The 10959-nt window shown below is 59.9% G+C and overlaps 1 protein-coding gene across 1 annotated transcript in view; it reads left to right on the top strand.

Annotated features, from left to right (window-relative positions):
- The window catches only part of EPPK1 (epiplakin 1), a 42144-nt gene extending 37634 nt beyond the window's left edge, over positions 1 to 4510 (top strand). Inside the window, 1 exon segment of the mRNA XM_032222365.1 lies at positions 1759 to 4510. Within this exon segment, the coding sequence (XP_032078256.1) occupies positions 1759 to 4470 (2712 nt within the window). The 3' untranslated portion in view covers positions 4471 to 4510.
- The last annotated feature ends 6449 nt before the right edge of the window (positions 4511 to 10959 follow it).

Consider the following 10959-nt stretch of genomic DNA (forward strand, 5'->3'; position numbering starts at 1 on the left):
TCCCACAGACTCTTCCCAGGGGAGGGGGAGGTAACTCTGAGGGGGCTCAGGGCCAGGCTGGCTGCCCCCTCCTGACAGCTCTGCAGGGACGGCCCCGGGCTCCTGGGAAGGCAGCGGAGAAGGGGCTTCTTGGCCCCTGCTCCCGCCTCCCACTCCACAATTAGGGGCCAAGAAGCACCTGAGTTGCCCCGCTGCTGCTCTACCGGTGTGTCACTTCCTCTGCAGCGGCCCCCTCCCCCTTGTGTCAGGCCACCTCTGCCCCAGGACTGACACCCGGCCCCACGTCCTCCCTCCCTCCCTCCCTCCCAAGTGGCAATTAGGGCTGCAGCCTGGAATCCGGGTGCCTCACTGCCCTGCAGGGTATCCAGCTCCTCAGCCTGCTTCCCCAAAATAATTGTCTGGGGTTCAGCCACAACAACCGTGGCCGCCAGCAGGGAAGCGCTCTGCGTCATTACAGGGCTGAGGCTCAGCCTTCCTCACGTGGCAGGTTGCCAGTTGGAGGAACCAGCCTGGGGCCGGAGAGCTCACGCCTCCCCCAAACATGGATCAAGGAATGTCCAAAACAGACTCCTGGATGGGCCAAGCCCCTGTCACTTTCCCAGGCAGCTGGTCCAAGAGCCTCCCCCCCATCATCATCTTCATTATGCAGCCGAAGCCCAAAAGTGGCTCTTGTGCCGCCCCCCCCCTTCCACCCATGAGACCCTCCCACAGAGGCCCCAGAGTTGGGTCCCTCTGGGTTGGTGCTTCACTCCCTAATGGGGAGGCTCAGCGGCCCTGCAAAGGTTGAGGGGGAGGCTGAGGAAATGGGCCCCAGGCCCGCCCAGAAGAGAAGGAGCACAGGGCTGCTGCTTGCTGGCAGTGCTGGCCTTGGCGTGTGCGTGTGTGCGTGCGTGCGTGCGTGTACAGACGCAAGCGCAGAGCTCCGTTGCTGGGGATGCCCCCCATGGTGCCCTCTGTGGCCTGCAACTACTTTCAGGGCAGCTGTTTGTCAGGGATCCCAGCCGCAATTAGCTGCCTTGAGGAATGAGCTCAGAAGGGAAGCAGCCGGTTGCCAATTTGGGTGCAATCGGAGCCAAACGGGGTAAGTCATGCCCCACAAGGCAGCAATTAGAGCAATGACAAGAGGTGAGCTGGCAGCATCTGGGGCTCGACTGGCCCTTCCAGCCGTGGCACAAACACCTTCCGTGCTGGGAGCAAAAGGGGTGGTGGATGCCTGACCACCCACTCAGCTTCCTGCCCGGCTGGGCTGAGCCCTCTTGCCAAGGGGCCCTTTGCCCAGTTGCCCTTCTACTGGAGAACCTGCCACAGAGGAGCAGCTGAGTGGCCACCGTCCTACTAGTATGGCTGAGGTATGCGGGGCAAGCTGGGCCCCCCAGACAGGCTGGGAGGGGCCGGGAGCCGGCTGGGCAAAGGCTGAAGCTGGGGCGTTGGGCCCGGGAGGGGCACATTTCCCAAGGAGGCTGCCCAGGTCCAGGGGTCGCCTTGCTTTGGCCCTGCTCCAGGGGTGGGCCCTGCGCCTGCTACCCGTGGCCTGGGGAGCCCTTGGCTTTGTGCCACGTGGCACAAAAGGGTGGTGGGGAAAAAGGTGGCCAGAAACCCTGCCAGGTGTGTGATGACTTTTCGGCTGAGCTTTTGGGTTAAGGATTTGCCCGCTTGTGGCCGGACCAGCCTGGGGAGGCTGCCCAGGGGCCCAAGTGGAGGCTGAGCTGCCTTTGGCCTGCCCTTGACCGAGCCCATTGGCCTTTTCTCTCCTTACAGACCCATCTGCCACCGCCTGCCCTCGCCCGTCCCCAGAGACAGCGTGATATCTGCATCCAGGTCCAAGTGATGCCAGGAGACAAGCGCTCTGCCTCGGGGTGTCCAGAGGGAGCCCCCATCGTGCAAGTCCGTGAAGAAGCCCACTGGCCCTTTCCTAACCTGATGGATCCCCGGGAGGATCAGGTCATCGCGGGCATCCTGAAGGAGCCTGGCCGGGAGCAGCTGAGCATCCGACAAGCCATGCACCGGGGCCTCCTCACGCATGGAACAGGCCTGGCCCTGCTGGAGCACCAGGCCGCCTCTGGCTACATCGTGGACTGTGCCAAGAACCGGCTGCTCTCGGTGAGAGATGCGAAGAACGCGGGTCTGCTGGACCGGGACCACTTCAACACGCTCCTGATTGCCGAGAAAGCCGTGACCGGCTACACGGATCCCTTCTCAGGGAACAAAATCTCCCTCTTCCAGGCCATGAGGAAAGGCCTCCTGATCAAGGACCACGGCATCCGCCTGCTGGAAGCCCAGGTGGCCACGGGGGGGCTCATCCACCCCATGCACAGCCACCGCCTCCCTGTGGAAGTGGCCTACAAGTGGGGGTACCTGGATGCTGAGATTTTCCACCTGATCTCCAATCCCGCCAACCACACCAAGAGGTGCTTTGACCCCAATGCCCGTGAGAACCTCACCTACCTGCAGCTCCTGCCCCGCTGCATCCTTGACTCGGACACTGGGCTGCTGATGTTCCAGGTGATGGATAAGGGGTGCGTCCACCTGGACGAGAACGCACGGAAGTCCTTAAAGTCTGCCACCGTGAAGGTCCAGGTGGGGATTTTCCAGGGCCAGGAAGTCTCCTTGTGGGACCTTCTCTTCTCCAGGTACATCCTCCAGAGCAAGCGGAAGGAGCTCCTGAAGCAGTTCAAATCTGGCTCCGTGACCCTTCCGGAGATGACGCAGATGCTCACCTCCATCATTGACGAGGCGGAGACGAAAAGCAAGTCGAAGCCCATCCAAATGATGCTTCTGTGCGAGAGAGACAAAAGCCGCTGCAGCTCTGAGAGGGAGATCATAGAAAAGATCCTGAAGTCCAGGGTGGTCATGATGCCGGCTGGGGAGTTCGCTGGACACAAGATCTCCGTGTGGGACCTCCTCCATTCCAAGTACATCCCTAAAGGGAAGAAGAAGGAACTCCTGAAGCTGTTTGCAACCGGCGTCCTCACGGTGGACCAGATGGAAGTGGTGGTTACTGCCATTGTGGCCAAAGTGGAGGAAGAGAAGGCCAAAATGTTGGGTGCAGTCCAGGAGGACGAGAGTCGGTGTGAGTCCCACGACACCCAAGTGCAGCAATCCTTAAAGCTGATCCAGATCCCGGTAACCTCCGGCCAATTCAAAGGACAAAACATGTCTGTGCTAGATCTCCTCTTCTCTAAATATTTTTCCCGTGAGAAAAGGCAGGAGCTGCTGGAGCTCTATGGGTCAGGGGTGCTGAGCCCCAAGCAGATGGTGGAAGCCGTGAGGAGCACCCTGGAGAAAGTTGAGGCCAGCAGGAAGAGGTTCATGGTGAGGATTAAGGGTCGGAGCCAGGAAGCCTCAGGGAGCAAGCAGGTGGCGGCAGCTTCCAGCTCCTCCTCCGCCTCCCAGGAGGCCGATGACTTGCTGAAGGCCAAGACGGTCATCATCCCTGCGGGAGAGTTCCAGGGGCAGCAGATGTCTGTGTGGGACCTTCTCTCCTCTCAGTACATCACGAGAGACAAAGGGGAGGAGCTGCTGAGGAAGTACAGGGAAGGAACCTTCACCGTGCAGGAGATGGCCTCCACGCTCACCATCCTGGCATCACTGCACGACCTCTTCTCTACCCTGGAGAAAACCCCTTCCAGAACTGGCACAAAGGCTTCAGCCCGAGGCTCGCTTGGCCCTCCCACGGTGTCGTTTGAGGGAGAAGAGGAGGAGGACGAGGACGAGGAGGACGAGGAAGACAATGACGATGAGGACAGTGGTGATGAGGACCAGAAGAAGAAGGATAAGGTCTTGAAATCGAGAATGGTGGAGGTCCCTGTGGGGGAATTCGCTGGGCAGAAGGTCTCTCTCTGGAAATTGCTCCACTCCAGGTACTTCCCAGAGAAGAAGAGGAAGGAAGTCCTGAAGCTGTACAGGATCGGGATTCTCTCAGCTGACCAAATGGAAACCATCGTCACAACGGTGGTAACCAAACTTTGTGAAGAAAAGATTAAAGAAGACCGGCACGGAAGCAGCCCTCCCGGCCACCGCCTGAAGGAAACCGGGGTGGCCGAGGTCTCCGCCGAGAGGCTCAGGGAGAGGACCATGGAAAGTCTGACCTTTGAGTTTCCCGTGGGGGAGTTCCAAGGCCGGAGGGTGACCGTGTGGGACCTGCTCTTCTCCAACTACGTCCCGGACGCCAAGCGGCAGGAGCTCCTGACCAAATATGCCATAGGGGCGCTGAACAACCAGGATCTGCTGGCTGCCCTCACTGCCCTCATCACAGAGGCCCACAGCCAGAGGAATATGCTCAGCATCCCGCCCCTCTTCCCCCTGCTGCCCCGGGAGGCTTCGTACATGATGTTTGGGCCCCCCAGGGCCTCCATGCAAGACCTCCTGGGGCCTCAGGAACAAGAAGCCCAGAACAACGGAAAGGTGACCTACAGCGAGGTCACAATGACCACCACGGTGGTTCAAGGAGCCGAGCAAAAGCCGGAATGAGCACTGGGCAGATCCCCGAGCACAGAGTTTTACTTCCACTGCTGGGTGGGGGTGGGGGTGGGGGGGGTGTGGGACAGGACACTGACAAGCAGCCCTGAAGGGAAAGTGCCTGGGGGGGGGGGAGGGAGGATGTTCTTGGTCAGAGACGGCGATTGATCCAGGCAACCAGTGAGAGGCTGGGCCATAGGCTGCTGGGTGCCATGTGCTCGGCTAGACTGAAAGGGACTGGATCACCCATCTGCAGGGAAGAGGAGCATCATCTTGGCGCACCATGTTAAGCCACCGTTGTGTTTGTTTGGGCACCAAACATTATGGGAAGGCAGGCATGTGCCTTGGTGCCCTGGGCTGAGGCTTCCACATGGCACGTATCTGCCCCTAGGTCCGTTAGGTGGGGGAGCTTGACCGGGGGTGGTGGTGGCGGCGGTGGTGGTGGGCCTTATATCTTTGCCCATGTCTGCTTGGCAGGGTTGGGGTCAGGGCAGCCTCCCCTTCACCTGGGCTGGGGCTGGCCAGGAGGGATGCCTGTTTCTTGGGTCAGTCAGCCTTCAGCTCAGTCCTGAGACTGTGGGTCAAGCCTTCTCCCTGGGTTGCTCCCAGAGATTTTGTAGAGACCCAAGTGTGCTTGGGACCATCCTGGTCAGCCCCCCAGGTGGAGGATTAACCTGACCTCTGCTAACTCTCTGGCCAGGTGGCTGCGAGGGATGGGGGAGCTCTTAGGCTCTTGTTCCTGTTGGGGGCACCGCTGTCCCGTTGCCTCAGGGAGGGTCCTGCCAGGGGCCAGGGCCAGGCACTGTGGCACAAGCAGGCTGGGATTGGGCAGTAGAGGTCCCCATCCTGCTGGCAAAAGGGGATCCACCCGGCACCCTTTGCCTGCTTTCATCACCCGCTGCTCCACTGCCTGGTTTGGGGACTGGGCAAGCCCCCCACCCCCTGGGCTGGGCATCTGCTGCACCCTCTGTGAAGAGGTCTCTCCTTCCGACTATGGCCGCTGCTCACTTGTCCTGGCAAGCGCAATGCAGCCTTTGGCCGCCCGGGTGGGGCAGAATGAGGGTGGGCCATAGGCCGGACCTGCGAGGGCTTTGTGCATGTCCACTTGTGGGACCAAAAGAAACCGACCCGTGGGTGACTCCCCCAGCGTCCTATCAAGCCCCTGTGTTGGGAGGGGCAGCCTTAAGTCAGCTCTAGGTTCTACCTGTCCTTGGACAGAGCCAGGCAGGGGACCAGGGAGTCCCTCTTGGGGCCTCTGCCCAGAGCTGGTGCGGGAGCTGCAGAGGTGACCCGGGAGCAGCAGCCAGTGAAGGAGGAGCAGGAGCACAGGCACTGCAGCGGTTCTGTGACGTGCGGTGGGGGGGGGAGAAGGGGGGGTTGTTGCCTTGTGAAACAGTCTGTTTAGTTTTGCTCTCTGCCAATAAAAAGTGGATGTGGAAAACTGATTTGTTGCTTCCTCTTTTCAAGATTCTGGCATGCGTCGTCCCGCTGGCCAGCCCCCACCCCTCCCGTCTGCAAATCGAGGGGTGATTTCTCTCAGGCCAGGGGATGCAGGGAGAGCACCCCACTGCTGCAAAGGCTGCTTGCATCTTCCAGCCCCCCCCGCCCCCTTTCTCACCATCCAGCCTTTGACCCCCTCCTGGGGAATGTGTCTGGGCCACCCTGAGCTCAGCTACATCTTCCGGTGGGGGCCCCAGCCAGTGTGGCCCAAGGAGAGGTGTCCCTCAGGTGCTGCAGCCCATCACCCTGAATGCCATCTCTGGCTGGCAGCAGCTGCTCCCCGACCTCCCTTCTGAGAAGCCCCTGCAAGAAGAGGCTTTCTGGCAGGCTACCCCATGGGGGGGGTCCTTCACCCGTTGTATATTGGAGGGGGCTGTGCCATCTTAACCCTCTTCCTGCCTGTTTCTGCCTTTCCTAAGCTGAACATCCCCAACCCACAGGAGAAGGGGTGGGGCTGGGAGTTGCGGGGGAGGGAGCCACCCCAGAAATGTAAGTTCTCTTTGGGGTTCATGGTGTGTGTGTGTGTGTGTGTGTTTATGGGGGAAGATCAGCAGCAAGAAGCTGACCAGCAGCCCCAAAGGATGCTCAGCCTGGGCAGGAGCCAGTCCTAGTCCTGGAAAGGAAGGACCGGAATGTTCCAGGTGAGGGGAGCCTCCCTGCAGCTCGGGGGGGGGCACTGTGGCTTCCTGGATGCTTCCCAGCCACAACCCGGGAATTCCTGGGTGGTCCCCCACCCAGATGCAATTAGAGCAGCAAAACAAGGAAATGGGGACTCGGGTGGGGCTGACCCACATCAAAGGCCCCAGAGCATGCAGGGCAGAGGTGATATTTCCAGAAAAGAGGCACACCCAGAGAGCAGCTCTTCCGCAGCTGCAGCACCCCTTCATTCTGCCGGACCTGTTCCTTGCCTGCCACCAAAGGGAGCTCATTCCAGCAGGAGGGAGCTGGAGTGGGGAAGGAAGGAAGGAAAGTGAAGGAGGGAGGGAGGAGGAAAGGGAAAGAAGGGAGGAAAGGGAAGAGGGAAGGCTTCTGGGTACTTGAGAGACCGCCTCCTGCCAATCACCTCCTCACAACCAATTTGATCACACAGATTAGGCCTCCTCCGAATTCCATCTGCCAGTCAGTGTCGACTGGCGACTACGCGGAGGAGAGCCTTCTCGGTAGTTGCTCCGACCCTTTGGAACGATCTCCCCGTGGAGATCCGTACCCTCACCACCCTCCAGACCTTCCGCACGGCCCTTAAGATCTGGCTATCCCGTCAGGCCTGGGGTTAGATTGTAATCCGTCCCCACCCGAATGAATGAATGTTGTGTTTTATTTTTAATTATGTATTGTTATATGTTTTACTGTTTGTGTTCCCCTCCTTATGGATTGTAAGCCACCCTGAGTCCCCCCAGGGAAAAGGGCGGCCTATAAATAAACTTTCCTATTTCCTATTTCCATGAAAGAGCAGAATAGGAAGGGAGTCTGCTTTGGGGGGGGGGTGATCAAAAGGTGGGGGGGGGGAGGATGTCTGAAGACCAAGAGAGCCCCCTCAGGCATCCTTTGGACTCCTTTGCACCTTTTCATTCACCACAGAAAAAAGTTTTGCTGCCTGGGGCTTGATGGTAAGGAGGACTGTAAGGGTCCCAGACCCCCTCCCCACAAGAGGGCAGCCTGGTAAGAGGTTGGGGAGGTGCCTGCTACCAGCCCCAGCCCGGGTGCTGCCTGCCATGCAGCAGTGCCAATGTGCCAGACTGGCCAGGGAGCCGAGGCCTTCCATCAGCCCCCCTCATTTTATTTATGGGCCTGTTTTTTCCCCATTTCTGCAGGCTGCTGTCTCAATCCAATTTCTCAGCCACTGCAGTGACGGAAGCCTTGCCTTCCCCTCAGGAGGAGGAGCCCAGTGAAATCTTTTCTAATTCCCAAATATGGTTGCGGGAGGAGAGGAAATTCATGAAAGTTTCTGCCAATTCTGCCATAAAATGCGAGAGTCAGAAAAGCTGCTACCAAATTCCTTTGGGGTTTTAGCCACTACCACAGGTTAATCCATTACCCACAAAGGTGTTGGAGGGCAGGGCTGGGCCTGGGGAGACCACAGAAACTCAGCCTCCGTGCAGGTAGGGGAAGCACCGCCTCTTTAACCTCCTGAATAGAAGGTGGGGTGGACGGATCACAAAGTAGGTCATCTTGGGCAGCCCTGGGCCCAGAGGGGCCACCTGCGCAGCCTGCTCTGCTGTCCTGTGGAAAGAAGCAGCCTATCCAAAGAGCAATGGCCCTTGGACTTACTGCCTATCCCGCTTCACGCCCTCTCTAATCCGTTCACACAGTCAGCCTCTTGACCCCAACAGTCTGGGTCCTCATTTTACTCACCTCGGAAGGCTGGAAGGCCGAGTCAACCTTGAGCCTGGCGAGATTCGAACTGCCAAACTGCAGGCAGCCATCAAGCAGCAAAAGTAGCTTGCAGTACTGCGCCCTAATCACTCCCCCCCCATGGCCCACAGTTCAGATTTCTCTGGTCAGCTGACACCTCCCCCCCCCTCCCAGGCATTTAGCCTCAGGGGAGAGAGCCGGGTTTCTCCTGCCTCAATTTCCACCCTGAGCCTCTCCCCCTCCCCGCACGCGCCCACTCCGCAGCCCACGTGCAGGGAAGCCCCCTCTCGCTCGTTGAGCCCTCCGCCTCTTCCCCGGAATGAGTCCCCCCACCACGGATCTGAAAGGCCCCCACCTGGGTTCTTTTCACTTCTTTCCATCCAGGTTTTAATCCTGCCATCTCCGCCCGATTTTATTCACGCTTCATTTTATTATCGTGTTTTAAACCATCTGTAAAGCGCCTAAAGAGCCAAAATTAAAATAAGGCGGATGCTAACAGCGAGAGTAAGGGATCGGGGAAAAGAGCGGCCGGTGGATTGAGGGTCAGCGCGCCCGAGCCAGCTGCCCGGCCAGTAGCAGAAGCGACTGCTGCGCCCGAGACCCCCGAGACTCAGGAGCGCGCTGCCTGCGGCCTTTCCGGGCCTGCTGCCTTCAAAGGGGCCCCGACTGCCGGCAGGCAGCTCGCAGGGTCGGCAGGAAGGCAGCGGGGCGTCCCCACTCAACCCCTCTGAACCCTGCCGCCTTTGCCATCGGCGGGGCTGGCCGTTCCCTCCGCGGGTCGGCGCGCGTGCGATCCCAGCCCCCCTGCGCGGCTGCATGCCCGAGCGCTTCCCGCCTGCGCGGGTAGAGAGCGCGAGCCGTCGGTGCCGGAGGCCGAGGCAGCAGCCTAGTGAGGCCCCGCGTTGCCCGACACACGCCGCCGCGTGTTGGGGTCGGCTGGTGGCTGCTGCGGACGCTGGGCTTAGCGAGGTGGGCAAGGAGCGGGCGCCGGAGCCGCCACGGTGAAGCTCAGCTCGGGCGTCTCCTGCGGGGCGAACCCAAGAAATAAATAAGGCGGCGGCGAGCGAGGGGTGGGAAGCTTCGCTCAATTGCGCATAGGGTCCTCCCTGTCCCCGGGCTGGCCGCCGCCCTGGAGGCCCACTCACCGCCCGGCTGCGGGAGCAATGGACGCTGCGCGGAGCGGGCCCCAGAAGCAGCAGGGCCGGAGGGGCAATCCAGCTATGCCAAGGGGCTGCCCCCGCGACCCGCGCCGGATGCTGAGCCTCGCGGGCGGGGTCGGCTTGCCCTCTGAACCGCAAGGCTGGCGCGGTGGCCCCTTCCCAATACAGACTATTTTGGGGAGGGGTGTCCCCCCATTTGCCGCCTTTCAGCCCAGGCAAAGGGTGAACACGGGCATATAATGGCTGTGGAAGGGGTGGAGGCTTCCCCCCCCACCCTGCCGTTGCACCCCACTTCCTGCTCCTCTGACACCCCCCCTCCCACATTCAGTTGGGCTGCTCTTGCCTTTACAAGTGCCAGTGGGCCGACCCATCAAAATTCTCTTCAATATCTTTATAAACGGATGAGGGAATAGAAGGAGAAATTACCAAATTTGCAGATAGGAAGCTGGCAGGACTAGCCACCATCCCAAAGCGCTCAGGATCCAAAAGGATTTTGACAGACTTGAATCCTGGACCCTTTTCTCAATGTAGAGAAAAGTAAAGTCTTACACTGAGGCAAGAGAAACCCGAAGGACGCTCATACGGATTGGGTGAAACCAGTTTCTTAATAGCAGGGACCGTGAGAGGGATCTTGGGGGCTTAGTGGACAACCAGCTAAATAGGAGCCATTTGTAAACTGAGGCAACACCACCAGGGAAAACAGTCTGCGGCCATGGGGTTGTGTGGGGTGGGTGGGTGGGCTTCAGATGTTTCCACCAGAGCCTTAATTATGTGCAGTTAACCTTTTGGTCTTCTTACCACCCAGGACCCCCACCACCCACCCCGTTCACGAAGAGTGTTCTGCAGGATGAGCTGGTGGGATTGGCAATGCCTGCCATCCCCCGGTTCCATTAGAACAGGGGTCTCAAACTCAAGGCCTGAGGGCTGGATCCGGCCCCTGGGAAGAGCAAAGGACTGGCCTGCTGTGTTTCTGCGAGCGAAAATGGACTCCCGACTGCAGCCACGGACTCCTGTGACCCCCTGCCAGTGAAAAAGGAGCTCCGGAGCCCATTTCACTGGCAGAGCACTCAGGCCACCACAGAGACCCCCAACACGGGTGAGGTTGAGCTGGCCACGTCCGCCCTGCCCTCCCCCAGATCAAACACAACCCTGATGGGGCCCTCAATGAAAAGAAGTTTGACAGCCCTGCATTAGAAGGAGGGATCCTGGAGAAGACGCGCTTCAGATCCTCCGGGGCTCTCCTCGGGACCCTTCCTGTCTGCAGGCAGAGCAAAGCGGCTCCACTCCAGGGGCTTCCTCAGATCTGGGGAGGTGATCTCGAGACAGCTTCTCTCCTCTCCCAAGGGACCGTCCGCCTTTCTTGTCAGGCCTTTGGGGACAAGCCCAGGGACCCGTTGTCCCCAGGGACCCACCCAGCAGGGCCTCCCGGGTGGGGGCAGATCGGCTGCCCAGAACACCCCCGAGACAGAGGCCCTTGCAGGCCACCACC

The sequence above is a fragment of the Thamnophis elegans genome, chromosome 8 (assembly GCF_009769535.1).
Source record: "Thamnophis elegans isolate rThaEle1 chromosome 8, rThaEle1.pri, whole genome shotgun sequence".
Taxonomy (NCBI): Eukaryota; Metazoa; Chordata; class Lepidosauria; order Squamata; family Colubridae; genus Thamnophis; species Thamnophis elegans.